Raw genomic sequence first — 25,005 nt, forward strand, 5'->3', positions numbered from 1 at the left:
AGAAAAAGAGGAAGAATAATAATTATCACTCCTGGAAAATGAACAAATGACTGCATTGCTTTTCTTGGGTAATCGATACCAGTGAGCAGCTGTCAGAGAACTACTACTCTATCGAGGAGTGCCACTTCATCAAGGGACCTTGGCTTGAAACTGGTGCATCCCTGATATAATCTACAAGTTCCCGTGTTTTCCAGACAGAAATGTGACTGAGCATGGTTTTTCCCAGCCAAAAGTCTACAAGTGGGACTTAATGATTGATGAATGACTGCTTGCTGATAAACTTTCTCTGTTTATTCTGCTTTGTGTGCACTGGACGTCATTAATCGTCTCCCACTTTTTTAAACTTTCTTTTAAATTTCAATTGATTTTTTTTTTTTCTGGGAGGTTCTAGGGTATTTTTTTTTTCCTTTTCTTTTTCCCTCCTCTTTAGCATTAGTTTTGGAAATCCCTTCAGCATAATTCACTTGACAGAAATTTACAAATTCTAAATCAGCTTTTCACCATGGCTCTGAATGTTGCTCCCGTCAGAGATACAAAATGGCTAACATTAGAAGTTTGCAGGCAGTTTCAGAGAGGAACTTGTTCACGCTCTGATGAAGAATGCAAATTTGCACACCCCCCTAAAAGTTGCCAGGTTGAAAATGGAAGGGTAATTGCCTGCTTTGATTCTTTAAAGGTAAGAAAAAAATTGCATGTGTAGTGAGTATGCTACTATACTGTACTGAAAGTAAAATGTGAAATGAGTTGCAATTAAACCAGGCTAATCAGAAAGTGATTTGTTCTTGGTAAGATGCATATTAATACAAATGTTGTTTGTCATAACTTTTATTTATTGAAGCTTTTAGAAGATTTCTTTCTAAGGATTTTATTTTCCAGTGTCAATATCTCGTTTACAAAAATTGTGTATGACTGATACAGAATTGCTTACCCCTGGTGGGACAATTGTATCCTCCCGAGCACATTTTATGATTTAGCATTGTTTCATGACAAATGAAAACACATAATGACACAGTACTAGGGCATTACCAGAGTCCTAATGAAGCAAATCATATAGAAAGAGTGCAGATTCTTTTGTTTAAATCAACAAAAGTAAGAAAAGTCTATCCATTACTTCAGTTTTGACACATGTTGTTTACCCTTGGTATTGGAGACTTGGGTAAGGTAATAGCATTAATAATTATATGTATGAATAGTGCAGATACCAAAGTTTGGAAAAGAGTGAAGTAATTCTCTCCTTTGGAGGATATTTAGCAATTATGTTGTTAAGACATCAGTGTCTCTTGGCTTCCTAATGACATCAGACACGCTTTAGAAAACTAATTTAAAAGAAAATTAATGACCTCATGGGATTTGGGGGGAGTACACAGTGTATTGTATGATGATACATTTCTGTTTTCATGTCAACAAAATGGAAAATGAGCGTTTTTTATTTTATTTTGAGAGTTTTGGCTTTGTCTTTTGGGCATGGGAGAATGCTTGCTTTTTAAATTTAGTTACCAAGATTTTGATTACTTACCAAGACAACTCTTACTGTGAAAGATTCAATGTGAACAAGAAGAAAATTCAGTGTTATTTGAAAGTGTTGATTGATTTTTATTATAACTTTTTTTCTGATGCAATGCAGGATACTGTGTTAGTTATCTTCTACATTTTCTTACTTCTCTTCTTTTGAGGATTTAGAGGAAGCATCTTGGAGAAAATGTTTGTTATGTTCTGTGTATTTTACAAGCCAGAACAGTACCTTTGGAGTCATGGCAATATGTCATCGAGTCTATTAATGACCTTAATCCATGGATTACTGCACGATAAACTGTAACAGCTTCTTTGTAGATGGTCTTCTGTACTGGCTGTCTGCCAATAGGATAATGCTTCCCCCCCTTAAAACAGATAGGCCAATGTCTGCAGCAAATAGGCAATAATCAGCTTTTATGAAAAACTGAAGAGTCAGTAGAAGGTTTTTTTCAATATAATTTAAAACAATTGTAAAGAATCAGGGCTGTGGCTGGGAGGCTGGAGGTGGGCAGCAGGGCTTGGTTACTCCTGGACTGGCAGAATGGATGATTTGCAGTGCTGCTGCTGCATCATCCTGGCCAAAGCAGCAACATGCCTGTCCTCACTACCCAAGGACAGCATTGTTCTCCCTGACAATATAGGGCACTCATGGTAGAGCTGCCAGCTATTTGAACTGGAGACTTTTGTGCAGGGATGGTATTCACCTATGAATTGCAACCTAAGCTAATACCCAAGGGAAGTCTTGAGGAATTGCTGTGGATAACTTGTTGACAAAACCAGCATCGTTGCTCAGTGGAGAGAAGTCCAAACCCATGTTAAAGTAATCAAAACATGCAGGTGTGTTTAGTCTTAGCGTGGGAGGGCGTCTGCTTCTAGGGGCCAGCTTGCTCTAGCCAGCTGGTGGCTAGAGTGGTGCTGCTCCATCCCACTGCCTGTCATCACTCTCTTCCCACCTGGCAGAAGGAAGTGTGCAGCTGGGCCTCCCATCTTGCATTTCCTAGTTGAGTCTGTTGAATTAAATTGCTGATAAAGATGGGATTATACCAAGAAGCCAGATTGTGGCCTTGAAGCAGCAGAGGTGGATACAGGTATCTTTCTGCCAACCCTGTTGCAGGCAGAGCGAGATCCGATAATGGGACAGCAACATCTTCAACTGCCACTCCTAGCTGCTGAGCATGAGCCAGAGCTGTGTTTCAGTGTGCTGCCTGACCCTGCAGTGCACAAAAAGCTGTGAGGGATCATTGTGAGTGCATGGCTCTTGGCTGCATCAACTGCTGCCCTCGCAGCCATTATCTCCGTTATTCACAAGAGTGTTTGTAACTCACCATATGTATGTCAAGAATGCGCCTGGTTAGCTCAGTTTGCTTATGCTGCTGGTTGAGGGACTTATGTCATTAGTCATAAAAATCTATTTGATGCGTAGCTTTCAGGAATGCTGGTGTTTAATCATACTGTTTCAGAACAAGTCTTTTGCACTCAACTGCCTGGATAACTTTTCATGTAAATAAACAAACAGAACAGTCTAGAATTATAGATAAAATCAGAATTTAGTTTAAAAAAAATAAGAGCTGTTTTCCTTGCTGAATGCTGAACCACACTTTAATGCAGGCAATTATTTAGAGTTTATTTACATAATATCTGGAGCTTTGGATACTTAACTTTTTAACTGTCCTGGTTTAGTGTACCTGCTGTAAAAATAAATTATAGTGGGTATGTTGAGTCTCTTTGAATAAACATCTTCCTACCCAGAGAAGACAGAATTTCTTTAGTCTCAGACTGGGGATATGTGTTGCATTTGGGTGGTTCCTGGTAGTTTAAGCTGCTCCCTCAAATGCTCTGAGACAGGCTCTCCTTTACGTACTGATCATTCAAAAGAGCCACTGTTTTCAGAAGGGATCGGAGCTCTCCTGCATACCTTCTTTCCAGGTTTCCAGGATAGATGGGGGAGCATGGAATCAGAATCTCTCAGCTGGGTCAGACTGCCAAAGCACAAGTTCAGCGCTACAGGAAAGAGTCCATTGAAGGGCCAGAAAGATGGCTCTCAAGCATCTTTCCTATGAGGAGAGACAGCGGGGACTGTTCACCCAGGAGAAGAGAAGGCTCAGGGGGATCTCATCAGTGTATTTAAATGTCTGAAGGGAGAGTGCAAAGAGAACAGAGCCAGGCTCTGCTTAGTGGTGACTAGTGACAGGACCAGAAGCAATGGGCACAAACTGAAATATGAGAAGCTTCCTCTGAACATCAAGAGGCACTTTGTCACTGCAAGGGTGACAGAGCACTGTCAAAGGTTGCCCAGAGATGTTGTGGAGTCTCCATCCTTGGAGATACTCAAAAGCCATCTGGACATGGTCCTGGGCAGTTGACTCTAGGTGGCTCTGCTTGCACAGGGGTTTGGACCAGATGACATCCAGAGGACCTTTCCAACTTCATCTATCCTGTGATTGTGTAACCAGAAGCATCTCCACACTGACTTGCCCATAGCCTCAGTATTGTTCTAAGTATGCAAAAGACAATATTGGAACTGGAGGAAATAATCCCAGCCAGAGACATCTGCCTCAATGTTGTGCCACATCCTCCCTCCACTGTCTTTGTGATTGTATGGTGTACCAGGGTGGGAAATCGATTGCAGTTAAACCTAAGTTGTTGTTGTAGTTGCTGCTGACAGAAGGGAGAAGAGCCATGTGGCATCAGAAGAACGCTGGGTGAGTTCTGCCAGTGATAATGCTGTAGCCTTAGGCCAGGCTTCTGGAGTAATATGACTGCATCAGAATCCAAATTTTCCCATGTTAAAGAGGTGTATTTGTAGGTCTGTTGTTTCCCAGTAAAAGGTCAGTAGAATTTAACAGGCTGTTTGCTTTCAACTCAAAAGGGATTTTTGGCTCTAAATACCTGTTCTTTAGACCCAGCAAAAGTTTCAACAGAACCAATTACAGGTTTGAGGTTTCAAAATGCTCAATGTTGAAGGCAGTCTGGTCTCTGTATATCCTTCATCTGTGAGATGCTGCAGGCTAGACAGAAATAGCTGAAGACTAATGAGCCTGGTTCAGATTCAGGCCAGAAATGTGCTGATTTAAAGCCAGGTTCTGCTGCATGGGCTTCTGAGTTGCAGCTCAGCGTTTATTCCTCCCTCTTTGGGGAAGGAACAGGTGGATGATTCCTGTGCACCCAGTGGATGTTGGATGCAGCTGTTAGATGCATGCCCATTAGCCAGTTATAACATTGCCTTCAGCCATGGGCCTCCCTCCAGCTGAAGCCCCACCATAGCTCAGCCACAGGGCACACCCAAAACTGTGCTGGATAACTGCTCTTCGTGAGCTTAATGTGATGAGGAAAGTGTCTCTGAGTTAATCTGGTTGATTATGACTGAGGTGAACGAAGGGGTGCTTCCATGGTGAAGCCCAAAGCCCTGCTGGTGGCAGGAAGATGAAGGATTCTGAGGAAGTGCTGCCAGAGCCATGTCTGCTTCCTTAAACTCGTGAAGCCTTTTTGGAGCCCTTAAAGGCTTGTCTTTAGGTGCTGCAGTGTTTGTGCAGTAGGAGGGGTCTGTGAAGAGGCCTGTAACTGGGAAGTCTGAATTTCAGGAACTGCTGTGTTTGTGTATTAATACTTCTTGCTGGATTCCAGTATCTTAATTTAAAAGTGAAGAACCCAGATACATAACACTTAATATATCATATTTAAATCCATCCAAGTTGGACACTATAAGCAAACCTGTTTTCAAGGCTTTCTTGTTCTGCTCGTAGTAAAGAACAAAATCCTTTCCATGGAATACTAACATATAATATAATGTCTAGGGAAAAGAACATACAACATTTTGCTGTATTTGGGATGGAATTAAAAAAAAAACAAACAAACAAACAAAAAAACACAACCCCAAACCAAACCAAAAAAATATTAAAATGAATGGGGAACTCTAGGAGAAGGGGGGAGAAAAGGAAGCTGAGGGAAGATTTTATTGCACTCTACAACTACCTGGGAGGGAGGCTATAGCCAGGTTCGTCTCCTCTCCCCAGTAATGAGTAATAGGACAGACTTGGGGGAGAGTGGCTGGAAAGCTGTCTGGCAGAAAAGGACCCGGGGGTGCTGGTTGACAAAAAGCTGAATGTGAACCAGCAGTGTGCTCAGGTGGCCAAGAAAGTCAACAGCATTCTGGTCTGTATCAGAAGTAGTGTGGCCAGCAGGACCAGGGAAGAGCTCATCCTGCTGTACTCTGCACTGGTAAGGCCACACCTCAGATACTGTTTTCAGTACAAGGATACCCCTCACCACAAGGACACTGAGATGCTGGAGCATGTCCAGAGCAGGGCAGCAAAGCTGGAGAAGAGTCTGGAGAACAAGTCTTGTGAAGAGTGCCTGAAGGAACTGGCATCATGTAGCCTGGAAAAGAGAAGGCTGAGGGGAGACCATATTGCTCTCTGCAATTACTGAAAGGAGGCTATAGTGAGGTGGATGTTGGTCTTTTCTCCCAAATGATAGAACAAGAGGAAATTTCCTCAAGTTGCACCTGAGAATGTTTATATTGAATATTAGGAAAAATCTTCACCAAATGAGTGATCAGGCATTGGAATAAGGTGCCCAGGGAGGTGGTAGAGTCACTGATCCCTGGAGGTGTTCAGAAAATGTGTAGACATGGCACTTCAGGACATGGTTTAATGGCCATTGTGTTAAGTCAACAGCTGGAATCAATGCTCTCAGAGGTTGTTTCCAACGAAAACAGTTCTATGATTCTATAACAGGAGGAAATGGCCTCAGTTTGCACCAAGGGAGATTAAACTTCTTCACTGAAAGGGGTCTAAAACACTGGAACAGGCTCCCCGGGGAGGCGGTTGAATCTCCATTCCTGGAGATATTTAAAAGACACATAGTGGTTCTAAAGCACATGGTTTAGCACTAGCCTTGGTAGAGTTAGATAATGGTTGGACTCTATCTTAACAGGTCTTTTCCAACCTAAATGGTTCTATGATTCTGTTCTATGGAAAGCTTGACAAAATGTGATCACGTGTATTTTGCTAGGGGTTGACTCTCATGTTTGCAAACAGGTCTGGGTTTTAGTGTTATTTCTTGTCTTAGATTTACCTTCTTTGCAGGTCAGCTACTAGAAGTGTATGTTGTTTAAGCTAATACAGATAACAGAAGCGGTATCTTCAAGATATGGTCATTGCAAGTTTTATGGTAGTAACAGGAAAATGAAAGTTTCTTTGGGGTACAGGTGACTATTCTGTGGGTTTTTTATCTATTTACTAGTGTCTAAATACTTTTAAACTGTTCTATTTATTGAGGCATCAGACTAATATGAGCTGTTCAGTTGTGTTTTCATGAAAGCCTTTTTAAGAATATGGCTACCTGGTCTCATTTGGGACCACAGAATAAAAGGTAATTGAAAGCTGTACACAGAGACCTGTTTACCAATTTAAAAGGATTCCGGGGGGAGGGGGGAAGGAACAAAAAGACATTTTAGGGACATCCACTTTGTTGCTATATCTGGAACCGAAAATAATTGGTTTAAAATGGCCTCAGCTTTATTTAGAGAGAAAATAAAAGTCTTTGTAAAGTGAGCTCAGAGTTGGGATGTGATAGGTAGTCATTTGCCTTCCTCGGATTCTTTTGTGGGTCTCTAAATGTTTTACAAATGTCAAGGATTCAGGATCATCTCACACTTTGAAGTGATACCTGCTCTAACTTGGCAATCTGAACAGCTGTAGAAGAGCACCATATGCAGGGAGGACTGACTAGTTCTGTCTGTATAGAAAGCATTTAAATGGGTGTTTGTAGCATCCTATGGTTGAATTTCTGCTCGTTGCCTGGTTCTCTGATGTGACACTGTTCAAAGACAAGGTGAGTTCAAGGGCTGTGCCTTGGTGGAGAAGAATGACTGAAACGGCAGACTCATTTCTCCTGGGTGACAGAGTAGCTTATTCCTTCTGGGCCCAGAATTTTGACTGCTTTGCTGCAGTGACCCAATTTTAGCAGACTGGGAGGGTCTAGGCTGCCCTCTTCAGTAGTTGTGGGCTCTGGGGATGTGGAGGTTGCAGGCTGAAACCTTCCAGGTGGGGGATGCAGAATCCAGATCTCCCTCTTCCTGAAAAGCAACAAATTTGATCACATTCTTTCTCTAGTCCAATAAACTACAAGTAGTCTAAGAAGACCACCTGGCAGAAGCTGTATTTTGTCTGAGTTTAGTGGATGTGAAGAGAAAGTGTCAATCAAGTCCAGTTTTAGATGACAGAATTAACTCTGTAGGCTTCCTCTGTATTCAGAATTACAGGAGCTGCCCTGGGGCAGACTGAAGCCTTGTTCTAGTCCAGTGACCCAGTAATGGCCAGTAGATGATATTTTAGAGGTAGTGTGCAAACACAACAGCTTCCTGGAGTGCTTTCCTAGCTTCTAAAGATGTGCTGCTCCAAGCAACACTGAAAGCTGGGACTTACATGGTTGTGCTTATTAGCTCCAAGTTACCATCTTTCCCCTGGATTTGCCCTGCAGCTTTTTGAATCGTGTACACCTTCAGCACTCAGTGTCCCACAGTGGGAACTTCCACAACTTCATTGTTACAGTGTGGAAACAGAATCACAGAATTTTTGAGGCTGGAATAGACCTGTGAGATCATCAGATCTGGCCCGTGACCTAGCACCACCACATTGACCAGACCATGTCACTAAGTGCCACATCCAATCTTTCCTTAAACATCTCCAGGGATGGCGAATCTACCACCTCCCTTCCAGTGTCTAACTACCCTTTTTGTGAGGAAGTGCTTCCTAACATCCAACCTAAATCTCCCCTGGCGCAGCTTCAGGCCATGCCTTCTTGTCACAAATTGCCTGGGAGAAGAGCCTGACCCCTCACCTTACTACAACTTCCCTTCAGCTAGTTGTAGAGTCTCTTCCGGGCTAAACAACCCCAGCTTCCTCAGCTTCTTCTTGTAAGCCTTTCCTTCCCCCTCCCTTCACCAGTCTGGTTGCTCTCCTCTGGACCCTATCCATATCTTTCTTGAAGGGAGGGGCCCAGAACTGCACACAGTACTTGAGACGAGGCCTCACCAGTGCTGAGTGCAGAGGCAGCATTACATCCCTAGTCCTGCTGGCCACACTATTCCCAATACAAGCCAAGATGCTATTGGCCTTCCATGCCACCTGGGCACACACTGCTGGCTCATGTTCAGCTGTTGCCAGCCAGCATTCCCAGGTTCCTCTCTGCCAGGCCCTTCTCCAGCCACTCATCCACCAGTCTGTAGCACTGCATGGAGTTATTGTGGCCAAAGTGCAGGACCCTCCACTTGGCCTTGTTAAACCTCATGCCATTGGCCACCGCTCATCAGTCCAGCCTGTCCAGGTCTCTCTGAAGTGTCTTCCTCCCTTCCAGCAGATCAACACTCCCAAGCCCCAGCTTAGTGTCAACTGTGATTGTAATAATGGTGGAATCAATCCCTTCATCCAAGTCATCAGTAAAGATGTTGAATAGAACCAGGCCCAGTACTGATACCTGGGGGACACCACTGTCACCAGACACCAAGTGGATGCTACACCGTTCACAACCACTCTCTGTGCCTGGTCATCCAGCCAGTTCTTAACCCAATGAGGTCTAAGCCATGGGCTGCCAGCCTTTCCAGGAGAATGCTGTGGGAGACTGTGTCAAAGGCCTTGCTGAAACCAGCTGGTTGTTCATTTCAGATCTCCTGTCTCACAGATACCCCCCAGTTCTTGTGTTGCAGAAGCAGAAAGGAATCTTCTGTGAATTATCCTAAGATGAATATGGGTGGCCTTTTTCCACTGAATTATTTCTGGAAGGGGGACGTATTTCTCTCCGGTGAGTTCAAGGGAAGTCTCATGACAGAAGACATTGTTTTAAATGTGCCCCATGAAAATGCTGTTCCCAGGACAAATATGATTCCTGAAGGCCCTGCTTTTTCAGCCTATGGGAGGTTTTTTGTCTCAAAATAAAGTGCAAGACATCAGATGCTTCGTGTAATTATGCTATCCTGTTTCCTTAGACTATATTTCACCTTATACCCTTCATCTGTGAGCTGCTGCTAGGAAGAAATGGTTACATCCAGTCCTGTGTCCTATCACAACTAGCTCCCCTTTTTTACCTTTCTTTACTTGAACAAGTGACCATGCAGCCATGCAACTTGTTTGAGTTAATACGAAAGGAAGAACTGCATTAAATGTAAGATGAAAATATTAATTTAGGCAGCACGATCTAGCATAAATTGAGATACATTAGGATTTAAGAAAGGGAAATCCCTTTCTGATGCCCCTCCCCCATCTCTGAGTTTTACTTAGTATTTCATTTGTTGTCAGTTACATGTGCTTGTTTGTTTTCTGCAAAAACTGTATTTTTGAGTGTTCTCCTGAAGTCTTCCTGGTACACACAAGTTCCTTAAACCCTTACTTTCTCCTGTTTGTCTCCCTCCCATCTATTCATGTACCTGTCTTCATGCCAGCTTTTCAGGCTTAACTAAAGATAGGGTTATAAACCAACTGTCTGACCTGCTGGGTGGACACCTTTTAAAATCCATAAGGCTAGTTTAAATTGGTTAGGAGAGAGTCAAACAAAACTGAAATAAGCCTTTAAATGTTGTGTTATATGATGTTTAAGCTATTCTTTCAATAAACAAATAAAAAAACCAAACCAACAACAAAACCCAAAATAAACAAACAAAACCCCCGATCCAATCCCAACAAAGTAAAACAAACCCAAAACCCCCAACAAAACAAAACAAAAAATATCAAAACAAGCCCTTTTCCAACAAAGCACAAATAAAACAAATCTGTGGGTGTTTGTTCACTGTAGAGGGGGCCATGCTCCTACCAAGAATTTGTCCTTCTTTTGAGGGGCATTTCTAGTCTGTTTCCAAGCAGGGTCCGGAGGCACAGCTCAGTCCTGCTTCTTGCAGCTTTTAGCCCACAAGAAGCAAGAGGCCCCGAAGGTCTGTCAGGGCTGAGGGCAGCAGAAGGGCACAGGCCATCAAGTCAGCTCAGGAGCAAGTCCTAACCTGTTGCTGCTGTTTATGCCCTCAGACTGAAACTATGGAAAACAGAGATTTTGAAACAGTTGAAGTTCATTATGTAGGCTATTAGAAAACTTAGGTGTCTCCTTCAGGCCCTGTTTCATTTCTTAGCAGTAGCACTGAGCACGAAGCTGTCCTGTCTGCCAGTAGTATCCCCGGCACCATCTCACCTGTTAGATTTTAAACCTGAATGTCTTGTTTCAACTTGATGTGTTACATTCTCAAAGGAGAACCCAGGTGGACAGAAGGAAGAAGTTCTTTACAGAGAGTGTGGTAAAATACTGAAACAGGCTGTCCAGGGATATGGTTGAGGAGGCCATGTCCCTGGAGACACTTGACATGGCTCTGGGCAGTTGGATCTAGTTGGAGGTGTCCCTACTCAGTGAAGGGGGGTTGGACAAGATGACTTTTGGGGGTCCCTTCCAACCCAATGCAATCTGTGAACCTAATTATTGTGGTTACTCAGACCCTCTTTCCGTCTGGAGATGTGGGAAGTTCCTGTTCGCAGTCAATTGGTTCAGTGGCAAAGCCTCTTGGTGGTCAGGGTAGATGCCTTTCACAAGCAAGAGACCTGTCAGATGGCTTGTGCCTCCTTTGGCCCGTTAGAATTGCCTGATGTGAGTGAGTGGGTGTTTACCAGCAGTTTTCACTGCTGATTTCAGTGTAGTAGAACTTGCTGAGCAGGTTGCCTGGCCCTTGGCCTGGGGAGGAGAGTGAGCACTAGGAGCAGAAATGGTTGAAAGAAGAAGTGAGTAAACAGTAATTGAAGGATGTAATACAAATATATCTTTTTGTTCACTGAATTGTGTTGTCTTGAGGGACTAGAATAGTGTTTAGTAATTCCTGGACAGTTGGTCTTGCTGGGTTGAGTTAATTCTTGGAGCTTGCTGCTTTCAGAAGCTCCAGGAGAGACTTGTGAAGAGCATTCTCAGGTAGTCTGCTGTACCCCTTCATCTCAGATGCATGTCACTCAGTTATCAGTCTAAGTCTTATTACATGAAGAGCAGCTAGGCAGACTAATTAGAGCTGCAGGAAACCTTAGGTGAAAGGGCACAGTGTTGGGCAGATTTTCTTCAGATTTTTGGGCACTTGGGTGTGCTTCATATACCCATTGATTCACTGTGTAGTTTTTGTTGCTCCCCTAAGCTTTATAATAACCAGTCTGTGGGTGTAATGAAGGCAAAATTCAATCAGAGTCTCTGACTCATCCCATCACTAGGATTTTGAACACAAGAGCAATTGCTTGCTGCCCACTCCTCCCCCACACTCCCTATTAACTCAGGTCACTTACTGTTCCCACAGGCTTGCTCTCTCCAGGTCTCCCCACCTACTCCTTTATTTTTCTGGCAGGTGGTTTCTCTTTCATTCCTAGATTTTTCTTTTCTTTTTTTTTCTTTTTCTTTTTTCTTCTTTTTTTTTTTTTTTTTTTTGGTCCCTGTGTATGTAGCTTTTTCTCAGTTCAGGCATCAAGTTCCCAACAGTTCCCAAGCTGTTATACTTTGACTGCATCATCAATACAAAAGACAGGGTTCTGCTCAGATGCAGAGCAGAACCTGATGTAAAAGCCTAGCAAAGATAAGACCCATGTTCCTATTAGTCCAGGACAGATTTTTGAAATCTGAAAACTAAAACAGCAACAACAAAGCAAGCAAACAAACAAACCAACCCACAAAAAGAATTAGGGAGTTTATTTGCTAGTCTGACAGCCTTACCCCTCCCAGACATATCATCTCATATAAAGATGGCTCCTTGTTTTTGGAGAGGTGGATTGTATTGGAAGCCTACTGCAATAAAGGAAAGTTGTCATAGTTTTAGAGATAATGGGACATACCATTGAAAACCTGCTGTGAGGTACCTTCTGTCTTCTCGTCTGCTTTGTCAGTGAGCTGTATGGCAAGGTGCTGTGAACAGCGCCTCGAAAGTCAGATAGCCCCAGTGCTTGGGAAGGCAAATCACTGAACAGTACAAAGAAAAGAAAGTATACAGAAAGAAGTAGACAGTCAGTGGAAAACTGCATGAAACACTGTGAAAGATGTAGCAGCTGTGGTGCAACATGTGAGCACGTTGTCTCTAGGAACCAATGGAGCTCTCCTGCTCCCTGTGTGGGCACCTGTAACCCTTAGGCCTATGCATTTTTCTACAGCATGGCACTGCACGGAGCTGTGCTCCTGATTGAAAGATGACCTGGTACAGTCACCATAGTGTAGACGTACACATTTTCATGAGGCATTGCAAGTCTTCAGCCTTTGCTTCCTCTGAGGTTTGTTTGGCTTGAATGAGAGGGGATCTATGGTGCACAGTGTCCTAGCAGGTGCATAGATAGCCTGGCTAGTTGTTCTGCCGCTGTCTCATCTGCATGTCCTGTAGGCCTGACATCTTTTTTAAAAAGTAAAAAGAAAATCATTTGGGGCTGTGAGCACGCTGAAGCAAAGCTGTGCCTTTGAGTAAATGGGTTCATGTACCATATATTGTCAGGAGTGGAACTTACTGAGTGTCAGACTGGTGGCACCTGTAAAGATACAGGGTGGCCCTAAGAACTGCTCAGCTGTCATGAAGAAGCTAACTGAGCTGCTAGGACCATCTGCACTCATCCACAGTGAGCCAAAACCCCAAAATCCATCTAGACTAAACCCTACTGCCTGTGTCAAACAGTCCCCTACCCTTCAATCACTAGCCAAGTAAAAAACTCAACATAAGCCATCTTTTTAAGCTAGATGTAACATGTGAAAGTCAAGAGACATATAATGCCCCCTCCCCCCCTTTTTTTTCCCCTGAGATTGCTTTCTAGATTAGGTCATAATTTAAAAATTTATATGTATCTGTTTGCCATGAATAGAACCTGGGTCTTTGTGCTTGATTCAACTGCCCCAACAGAGGCATCTGATACTATTTGAAATACTCTAGAGTGCTCTTGATGGCCTTCCAGAGACATGTCAGAGGAGTGTGTCATATCTGCTGGCACCACACAGAGGTCCAGGATGTCCCAGGGTACTCCAAATGGTCCTGCTGACTTCTCTATGGCAACAGAATGAAGCCCTTCTGGGGAGGCAGCATTAGTTCTTGTGGTAACTGGAGACTGACATCACCTGCTTTGAGCAAAAAGGTGGACAATACATTTGCCACAGTGATGACCTGGCTAAGAAAGCTGGAGTATAGGTCAAACCCAGAAGAGACTATCTTCTGTAGCAGAAGAATGCCCTTGTGAATATCAAGAGAGAAATTAACGTTTTCAATGTGCACTTTATAATTTACGCTTAGTAGTGCTAACAGCTAAGGTAAACTCATTAATTTAAGGCAGTTGTGACTGAGGTAACTGGGCTTGTCTTTTTATTGTCTATGACAAGAAAGAAAATCTTTCCAAACACAGGGATATTATGACAGTGAACTCAGTCTATATAAAATTAAAAGATGGATAGCATTTTTGCAAATTTAAATTGAAGAGCAACCATAACTACCTCTTCATGAAGATTTTAAAGCTAAGAATTAACCAGAATAGTGGTCTATGCATTGAAAAACCATGAAAATTGCAACAAAGAATTTGTTTTCCCCTGAAATATAATTCTCCATTACTTCATTTGCAGACACATGTCATATGTGTACTACATACACATGTAGTGTGTTTCTGATACAAAATGGGGAAAAATACTTGCTCTTCAAGGAATTTCTTCATGGTGATTTTCCTATGGTAATGGATAATAATGAATGACATGAAAATGCAGGCTGTTCCCCAGACATATTTTGCCTTACCTGTGTTCTTCATAGCACTGGTCACACAATCTGTGTCAGTGTTACTAAAATTGGTGGTGTGGGATTTGCATGTGTAGAGATGGAGGTGTGTGGATATAGGTAAGGGAGGTATTGGGAGCATCTGTAAATTACTGTGTTAGTATAAAGGTGATTTTGTGCTTCGTGCTGAACACGTTGATGCTCTCAAAGTTCTAGCTTGTGACAGTCCTCAGTATAAATCAACACAAATATTTTGCTGCAAAACTCTTTACTTCAGTGAGAGCAGCATTAACTGATTAGCAGGCATGAACAGATTTGTGTTTGAAGTGCAGGAAAAGTCTCTGGTTCTTTTTCTTTAATTGAACCTTCTGGCTATAATTGTTTTTAGCCTGGATTCTTGAGGAAATGAGGCTTATGCAGTCAGGCTGCTTCTTTCCCTCCTTCCTGACTAACTTGTGAACCCACTGGCCTGTTTCAGCCAAGTTTGACAAAGAGATTGAACTCTCAGGGATAATTAAGTTCCTACAAGGAACAGTCAAATAGTAGGATGGAGAAAGAGGGAGAGATATCTAAGGCCTCCCAAATGAAAGAGGAGGTTCTCAGAGAGTGCAGGCAAGAAAAGGACCTTAAAATTCAGTCAGCCACAAGGATGCCAGGTTTTGGGATGTGCAGTCATTTGTAAATGTGTAAAGCCTGTGCCTTCGGTTGTGCCAGTGTTTGCAGCACTACCTGTTTAATGGTACTAGCACTCTTTATGCTGAGCAGAGCTATTGCAGAGGACTGCTTGCAGTCATTCCCTCTTAGGTTTAGCCTCCTCTTACTTGGTAAGAACAAGTTTCAAAAATAGCAGATTTATCTTACAGAGTTATTGGTACTTACCTTTATTTCCTTGTCTTTGGGAAAAAGGAATGTTCCATTAGACATGTACATTTAGGTCTGATCTGAGATGGTTGTGCAGTGGTTTAAAGCATAAGCCAAATGTGGCATGACTGCGGCATGGTATGAATAACAGCAGCAGACTCAAGTCAGCCTGTGGCACAAGGAAAAGATCCTGGATGACAGCTCAGGAAGGTGACACCTCTCACTGAACCTGGCTGTTGTATAGAGGGAATATAAGAGGCAGCAAGAAAGAGCAAGAGAAGGTGGCATTACCAAAGAAGCATGCGCATACAGGGTTAATCTTTTAGATGACATGCTGGAACGATGCAGGAAGGAACTTCTAATTGGGATATCCTTGGTTTGTAAAAAGTGCTACTACTAAATAACATAGTCAGCTGTTGGCTTGAAAATAGTGTTCTAGATGAAACTAGCCTTGTTATGATGTTAAACCCCGCATGTCCTAGCTAGAAGACCACTGCATGAAATAAACCCCTCACTCTATGAGCATGTGCAGTGGATTTAAGAGAAAATGGACCTTTAATGCAAAGTGACAAAGATAGTGGATAATTAATAGGTGTTGACAGGAGGTGTAGCTAATACATTTCACTGTATAAATATCTGCTATGAATTTCAAGGTGTGTTCTTACTTCCTGAGAATACCCAAACTTGTGTAACTGTGTAATAAACCAGTGTTGCTTTCTAAACTATCATTTGGTTTGGAGACTTCTCGTGATTACAATTTTCAGTAACAGTGTGACTCTATGGACTATGTAGTTGGAGCTCATCAAGAAGGAGGGAGTTTACAGTTATGATCTTTGCTGCTAGGTTTCTTGAGGCATGTTATCTTTAGGCAGCCAGTTGATTAAAAAAAAATGAAATCTGTCCTGGAAGCAGAGGTGACTACATTTTATGTAAGAACCATATGCCGTTTTCCTGAGTTCTTAGCTCTTGTTTTCAGGGCAGCAGCCCATAAGGCTATTTCTGTATCCTGGTGGAGGACCAAGCTGGTCTTTGGCTGGTCTTTGGCCTAGGAGATGTTTGCTCTTTCTTCCCCCAAACTTTTGGCAGCATAATTGAGTCCTCCACTGTTCCATGCATAGGTGATCCTTTAAACAAGTACTAGTACAAAACAAATGCCAACAAATTTAGTCAGCTTTCCCTAAAGCACCAACAGGACTACAAGAAGGTATTCCTTTGTTGCATATTTCAGCATGCCAGCTGTTGCAATATATGTAATTTGTTTAACGAGCAAGGGAGTTTATTATTAGGCAATTGAATAAGGCTGTTCTTCCTAATTAGTTATTTGCCTTTCAGTTCTGGATGTTGCTGTGATCTGTGTCAATTGTGTCTTGGTGTGCTTTGATTTGCTGTAAAGCAGCTGTGCATTTCACATGAGAACCAGGGGTGTGAAAGTAGCAGGCAGATTTTATATGTGAAATGAGAAATCTTATCACCAACTAATTACGTTGCAAGTGAAGGTGAAATAATTCATAATGTATCTGCATACATGGCTAAATTCTATTTAGTGGGTTTACTCATTGTTACAGATGTGGAAATATCAAATGTAGTGCAATAAGTGAATAAACGTGTAGCTTCTTTAGATGCCATAAAGAAATGATGGCAAGTTGGGGTTTGGTTCTGTTCAAGGGAAGTTAATAACTGATATACCTAACAGACTTTGTTTGTTTCAGTTTGCATCTGATCTTAGACTGCTTTATTGCTTGAAATGAGATGTGAGTACAGCAGCCCAAAAGAAGAGAGGGGGACACAGCTGAGTCAGTAGAGACCAGTGGTAGACACTGGTGCCCTGCTTTGGATGCCAGGAGAAGACCACAGAGAGGACAACACAGTTCAGAAAATGCTGCGCTGTTTTTTATTGACACTTCTAACAGTAAGGCAGGCACATAGAAAGAAAGATGCGGGCAGAATTTTGTGCTGCTGCTGTGTGTAATGTTAAGCAACCTCTTAAAACACCCTGTTTTGATAGGATGATAAAAACCAACAGGTAAAGAAAGTATGGGAATGGTGTTCTTTTGAGGTATTTGGGTGATGATCATGTTGTTTGGTTTGGTTGTTTAATTCAGTCTGTTTTGGAAAACAGTGTTATTATATGGTGTAAAACTTGCTGTGCAGCTACAGACAAAGAAAATGCAAGAAGACCTTAAATGAGCTGAAGGGAGGGCTGGAACATTCTGATGTGGGTCGTTATTAAAATTGATTGGATTGATGTTTTATTGACTTTGAATTGGCTATGTACGTACTGTGTGCAGTTAAGACTGGAGTTTAAAAACATAACCACGGTTTACTAGTATAAATACAGTAGCTTTAACATGCTTTCTCTTCCCCAAATAATGTGGGGGGACGTTCTTAAATTTTATTTGATCACAATTTCCTAAATGTGATTTTTTTTTTTGTGTCTTCTTTACAGGACTGCATTTGTCTAACAAAGCAGCACAGACCTCTTAAAAATCTGTGTAAAATTCACAGTACGTCTAAATATTTTCTTAATTATACATCTGTTGTGGGTTATGGCTTATACCAATCTTAAAATTCACAAGTGGTGAATGAGAAGATACTGATCTTCATATGTATATTTTAAAACACCTCCGCTTGCAAAATACTTGTATCTGCCTGTTTTGAGCTGAAATAGTAAGTTTTCAGTCTACAAGTCTTAGTAACTACTCATACTGTAACACACCTCTATTGAATAGTGAATAGATAGTGGTTATTAGGTGATGTTTGTTTAAATGGTGGCTTTTGACACTGTTGTGTTATTAGAAGCAAGGTTTTTAACCTCTCTGTCCCTTTGTTTTCCTTTTTGTGAAAGGGATGCAACTGTTGAGATTTTCTTACTTCTCTTTTTCTTTTAGAAATAGAAATTAATAAGTTATTCAAGGTTAATGAGAAGAAACAACACTTTCTATTAGACCTGCTAACAGCTGAGAAGTTAAAAACACAGATCAACTTTTGTGCTCACAAGCCCCCTTTTGGGTCATATTTGTAGAAATTTATGTATAGAGTGTCTTGGAAAAATACAGAGCAAGCATGATAATGCTCACTTGTCGAACAAAAAAAAAGAAAACAATTAAAAAATATTTGCCATCTGTAGACCAACTTATTATTCACATAGGAGTCCATGAATGCCCAGAACACATACTTATACAGAGATGCAGAACATGTAGTGCTTACTGTGCACTAGAGTTGGCAGACCTAGAATACATTGGACATAGAGTCACTCCTACAGTCCAATTTGCCTGTGGGGTCCTGTCACTCAAAAAAAGTGGTAGATTAGGGTGAAATGATAGAATTAAGTGAAACTAAGAGCAATGTAGTTGGCTTCTGCAGCTCAGAGAAGAGATTCATACCCAAAACTATGGAGGGACCTTCATCTACCTCTAACAGCTCAGTGGTTGAAATGTAAGTTGGAATCCAAATATCAAAGGAAAATCAGGTAATTAATTTAGGTCCACTGGATCTACTATCTAAAGTCAGGGCTCTCCCTCTTTAGCTGTTGGCCCAGGTGTTTAAATCTGGCCTTCCCAAACTAGAGGCAGATTGCATAAGAAGCACCTTGAGTGAGGGACATCTCCTAGTCACCTCACAGCTTCACCCACAGACCGGTGCTACACTGAAGGCTTTGCAGAGAGTGGGTTGCATGTGCTGATTTGCACTGGAAGAGCCTAATGCCTGCTCCCGCAGGGAGCAAGACTTCCTTTCCAGTTTTTTAAAAAAGAAGGTGTGCCAGAGATTCTCAAAACCTATCAAGCACACAGTATTTTTGTTTTCATGCTAGGTTCTCTGCTGAAGCCTGATATAATCTTCTCTGTTAAGTTCTGATTGGGAAATCATGCACTTCTGTTGTGTTTTACTCTAGTCATCAAAACTGACCTTTGGAAGGTATATCGTAGCCTCTAAGCGCACTCTTTCTTCATCTTCATGTGTGGTTGAGGCATTTTTACCAGTAATGCATCTCTTTGGTGTGAAATTGGAGGCTCAAAAATCCAGTGAGGTTGGTTATTTATAAAATATGATGTAGATGTAAACACACACATATATATGTATCATAACTATTTTTATATGTATATCCTTTGCTCAGCAAAGGTTTTGCCTTTTGCATTCTGCTCTGCCGTGTTTTACTCTCAGTGCTTAGCTGAGGCAGGAGGAGGGACTTGAGCCCACTTTGTTTATTAGTGCTCTATTGAGCATGGACTTCTGAATCCCTGATACCAGTCCAGTACATTAGCAGATACCTATTTTATTAATGACAGGTTAGGAAGATAGCTTTGAGGGAATTGTGGAAGTCAGAGATTTCAATGCTGTTTTTTATCATGGGATGGACATGTAATTTCCTCACTAAAGTTATTTACTAATCTCTGTACTAAATGTGGGTGGGGTTTTTAGCAGATATTTTTTTCAGCTTCCATCAGAAGATTTTGCTATAGTTTCGTATCTCTCGTATGTCCTCATTTCCTTTGTGGGTTTATGCGCTGCCAATTTTCCTTCATTCAGATGAATGCCACTGTTATTCTGCAGCTGAGGCAACAGTGTTTCCCCTTCCTGCCACTCCTTCCCGCCACCTCGACTTCTGGGTCATTCACTGCAAGCAGGCACACCCCTCCTCAGGCCTTTGTTTTACTCAGCCAAAAACCCCCACCACGTTCTATTTCTCTGGTTGCAAGACAGACTTTCCTTTCTGTGGGTCACTTTGGCAGTCCTCTCTTGTGCCTGCTTCAGGCCAAATTCATCTTATTTGGATGTTGGAGACCAGAAGCACACACAGCATTGCAAGCAGAGTTTCACTGCAAAAGAACAAACCTTGCCACAGCAGCTTACTGCCTTTCCTAGACAATCCTGGTTTGATACATCCTTGGAGCTGTGATTGCTTTTTCCACAGTCTGTCACACGGGTGTCTCTACAGTCAGCAGCTGATCAAAGCATCCATGGTATTCTCTGCTGTGGCCAGCTCCACCCTTAGGTCAGTCATAACCAAACACCTTCCAGTCAGTGTCTCCACTTGTATGTGGGATTCATGTTGCTGATTAGAAATGCTTTGTTCACTTTCTGCTTTCGCACTGGTTTTCATTCTTTCAGCTTCAAGGTCATCACATTCTGTCATATTCCAATTTTTCTGTCTTCCCATCTGCCAAATTAGCAGATGCAGTGTCCCAGAGTGTGCTGGGTTACACCCATCCTCGATGGGGCTGAAAGAACCCAGCCCCCCAGGTGGACAAAAGAAACTTAATCCAGGTGGGACTTGGTTCCTTTCCCCCCAGGAGAAGGGGTCCCCTTCCTGTCTAGCAAGCCTATAAAAGGTCAGACATCTCGCTGCTGGCCCTCTTTCCTGCCTCATCTGTTCTGCCGCTGCTGTCTCCTGCACTGACCATGTGTCTGGGGCCTACTTCTTCCAACTGAATCCACTCACGTCCAGGGGAATACAAGGCCATCCAGGCTTGGTTTTGTAATTTTCCCAATTACCCTCATTCCTTACCTTTGTGAATCCTCCCCATTACTGATATATATATATTTTTTTTTGTAAAAAATTTACCTCTTCTACTTCCAAACCGATTCCAGACTATTTCTTTGGTGAATTTACTTCTCCTCTCCACTACCCGCTTTTTTTTTCTTTCTTTCCTCCCTCTCTGCCTTGCTGGGAAAAAAGGGAGGGGGGAGGAATCTTAATCTGTTACCATTTGAGCTCCTAAACTCCAGTCAGAGCTCAAACCAGCACACAAAGTTATGAAGCTTAACAATGTAATCAAAGCAATTGCTTTCTACATCTGTGATTTATAGCCCCTCCAGCCTGTGTCCCAATGGATCTCAGAATGGTTTGGGTTGGAAGGAACTTTAAAGATGATCTAGTTTCAAACTCCCTGCCATGGGCAAGGCTGCCTCCTACTAAACCAGGTTGCTCAAGGCCCCATCCAACCTGTCTTTGATTTGGGATGACTTCTGCTGGGACTGATCCTATGTCCAGCTAAGCGAATTATAAACCTCCAGTTGATTTAATGGGGCACTTCACTGTCTCCACATTTTCTGTACTTTTCTAAGTGCAACCTGTTTTGGCTCTTGCCCTCCCATACCTAGGGAATCAAGTGGAAAAGGCTTTCCCTCTAACTGAGGGAAATATACTTTTTAAAGCTGTATTTATAAATCCATTAATTTAAATACTTTGAGAACTCTCAGCTGTGATATCATGATGTAAATCCCTATCTGTTTCTGTGAGGACCCTTTGACAAGAAGGGAGAAAAGTTGTTGACACTCATAGTTAAGGGTTTGTAAAAATTAGCTATTGATGTATGCATCAATATGTACTTAACGCTGTTTCTGTGAATTGAAAGTGAGGTTCTGTTTTTTGTTGCTCCTGCAGGTTTTCTCCTCAGTTCTCTTTTTATTTCAAAAGGAATGTTTCATGCTTTTGCAAAGGGTGTGTGTGTTTGACTCTTTGTTTTCTTTTACTTTTTTTCCCCTCTTCTCTCAAAATTCCATCTCTGTTTTCTATAAAGGATATGGGAAAAATATTTTCAATATGTATCATTAAATGGCTTCCTTGTTCTTATACTGCTCCCTAGGCATCTGCTGCTGACTGCTTTTGGAAACAGGATACTGGGCTTGGATGTACCTTGGTCTAACACAGTACAGCTGTTTTTATTTTCTTAAACGCCGAATCATTTGTCAGAGAAAGTAGTTTTTATTTATTTGCTTGTATGCAGCTGCAGTGGCTTTTAAGAAGCAGAGCCTGCAGTTTGCTCTTGAGAGTATAAATTCAGAGGTGTACAACAGCTCGTCTAAGTAATTACAGAAGTGTTCCTAATTGTAACCTTCTGATGAGTGCAGAGGCAGTAAGCTTGTATTGCAATGAAATATGCAGCTTCCAGAAAGTCTGGATGCTTGAGGTAGAGAAGAGAAGAACCCAACAGCAGGGAGAGATGGGGGCTATCCCAACTTGCACTCTGAAGGGGAGGCAAAGGATGCCAGTGGGGAGCAAAATCTACCTGAGACTTGGTAGCTGTAGTTGTCACTGCTCAAGAAGGGAACAGGAAAGAATTGGAGCAGGGAGGGTGTGCTTTGTATCCAAATTTCACAGTTCCTTATCATAAATGTAGATAGTAAATGTTTTCTTAATAGTTTAGCAAAACTTTAAGGGCTCATAACTACAACATTTCACAGCTTCTTCTTGAAACTTCTATGTTTAAACCTTAATTTTGATCATTAAATACTTTTTTTTCCTATTAATAATAAAAACTTAATGTTGTGATATTTGATTATTTTGTTTTTTTAGGACACAATGTAGTAATGTGAGCTCTATTGCTTTATGATGTTCATATATTTGTATTCCTAATTCATATACCACTGAAGCAGTAATGGGTTGTGGTATGCAGCAATGGCCCCCAATGTGACTGAGAATCATAGAAATACTGTTATTAATGACACTGGACTAACGAAAATGATCTTACAATGATATCCTCAGAGGTATTTTAAGATTCCTGGGCATCACTTTTACCCGTTTATGTGACCAGATTTAAAAGTGGAATTAGATTAGGATTTACATTCACATAATTCCCAAACAATTTCTACAATTGGATGTCCAAGTTAGCCTTTTATTTTACTTTTGCTGTACTTTTATCCATTTAATTGTGAGATCTGTTTTTGTAGTTAAGTGCACTATCATTTATTTTTCACCAAGGTTAGCATTTTTCACTTACCGTTTTTTTTTAATTTTGTTGTTTGATGCATTCACATTCTACCTGTATGTTCTTGTTTGTATTTTTAGAAGGAGGTAAAAATCTTGAAACCTTTGACCTATATTTTTATTTTAGAAATTGTCAGAGCATTTACAGATACTGAGCTTTGTTGACTTGTTGCTCAGGAGTTAGTTAAAATTGGCTGAGTATCTGTCCTAAATACTTCCTGGCTGCTGTACTTGGAATAGCAGTGTTCAGTTCTCCAGTGATGGCGAACTAGCCAATGGGCAATGTATTTTTATTTGACTCCACTGTCCTTGAAGCACTTTCATTTTAAGGAATAACACCATATATTTCTACATTTAAACAAAGAAAATGTAAACTTTTGGAATACAAATTTATATTTTTCTAACTATAGGGCAACAAAAGAGATGTAGGAACGTTAGCCCCTAATCTATTCATGAAGATGAGCAAAAGGAAGGATCAGGTGCACTTTCTTTTGTATCTAAGTTATTTTTCTAAACAGAAGATACGTTTATTTGAAGAGCATTGAATAAGTGCTTATGCATAGATCATTATTTGAACACACAAGCTCAGGCTGTCCTAGCCCATGTTTTGTTGAATCTCCCAGTGCTGGTTCTTTGTTCTCTTTTCTGATGGATACTCGGAGATGAGCATTGGCTTGTAGACAGCAACAGCAATCCTATACCTCCCAGTGCAGCTACTCAGAGCCATATTAGATAATCCCTCTGTTAAGGTGGGAAGAGACAACGGAAGCTGGGGGCACTGGATATTGCTATGGAGTACAGTGTGGTGTTGAGTAGCTGAGGGACTCCGCTGGCACCTATAGACAGGTCACTGCTTGGATGCATGAACCACAGTGCCTGCTTGGGCCATTCACAAGCATGGAGAAATGTCACAGAATGACATTCTCATTCTCAGACTGGTGAATCCTTGATTATTTGTAACCCCCTACAGCATTAGGAGATTTCTGTGATTTTTTTGGTTTTTTTTAGAGTGTTGGAGAACATGATAGTGGTAGCTATCATGTTTCCATCATGGTAGGGTTATCATTGTCCTTTTAGGTGCAGTGAAAAATACTTCATTGTACATCTAGGCTCCAGTGTATGCATGAATTTGTATTTAATAGCAAGCATAAAAACTAGATTTAAAGCACTAAAATAATGTTTTAGAGGTCTTCAGCTCTTTGTGTGTCAGCAAGAAGTACATGATAAATTGGCAGACAGCTGTTTGATGATACATAAATTTTTGTCTGGTACTCAAATAGCTTAACATTTTCCAGCTGTGAATGGATGTATCTGAAATTGTTCAGCTTTACTCCTGAGACTTTTAGTTCCTCATTCATTGTAGTACTTCAGGAGCAGTTAACAACTCTGTGTAAGGCTTTGTATTTCCAAAGAGCTATATATAATTACCTAGTGATTGGCCTTTATGTTGGAGTTTCTGTGAAATGCTAGAGTAAGTTCTTCATGTCAGATTTGCTGGTGTTTTTGCATTGTTTCCTTGTAGTCTCCAAACTGGTAATTCTACTTGTTAAACTGAGTTGGATTTTGCAATCTCCTTTGTTGTGGGATTGTCCTTTGTTTCCCACAGTACATTCCAGAAATTGTTTGCTTTCAGGCAACTCTATTTATAAGATTTTTAGATTTCTGTTTGATGTTTGAAAAGGTTTTTCCTAGCTCCTACCTTGTCTTTGGTTTTGCTGATACACTAGTCAAATGTTCCTTAACTAGTTAAAACTGAACACTTCATTTGTTAAATACAACCAGGCAAAGGAGTCTGTTGGGCATGCATCCACATTGTTTACTGTCTCTTTGTTGCATTGTTTTCAGGATTACAGCTGGAGAAAACTAGTGAAACATGGTCTAGATTGTGATGGGTGCCTGTACATATGATGAACTTTCTCTTGAGACCTTGTGTTTCTTCTCAAAGCAGAGTTGACATTTATAGCTAATATATAGCTATGTACAGCTGTATCTGTTTGCTGAAACATTGAGATTGTAACTACCATTGCTGATAAATACCTGCTGATGAAACACCGGGCTTTCAGTGTGGGATGGTGAAATAAAACAAATAAAAAGGCCAGTGACATCTACTGGAGAAGACAGTTCTCTTTAAAAATGTTAACAGTGGTGCCGTAGTCTTAATGCCCATTTAAAATTAATTGAAAGACATTTT

The 25,005-nt window shown here is 41.4% G+C and overlaps 1 protein-coding gene across 10 annotated transcripts in view; it reads left to right on the plus strand.

Moving 5' to 3' along the window:
- Nucleotides 1-425: 425 nt before the first annotated feature.
- Nucleotides 426-25,005, plus strand: part of MBNL2 (muscleblind like splicing regulator 2) — a 78,386-nt gene continuing 53,806 nt past the window's right edge. For all 10 annotated transcript variants that reach the window (XM_054380788.1, XM_054380777.1, XM_054380798.1 and 7 more), the window contains exon 1: nucleotides 426-676. In XM_054380788.1, coding sequence (XP_054236763.1) covers nucleotides 503-676 — 174 coding nt within the window. In that variant the 5' untranslated portion in view covers nucleotides 426-502. The remainder of the gene's footprint in view (nucleotides 677-25,005) is intronic.

Source organism: Indicator indicator, chromosome 1 (genome assembly GCF_027791375.1).
Source record: "Indicator indicator isolate 239-I01 chromosome 1, UM_Iind_1.1, whole genome shotgun sequence".
Lineage (NCBI taxonomy): Eukaryota > Metazoa > Chordata > Aves > Piciformes > Indicatoridae > Indicator > Indicator indicator.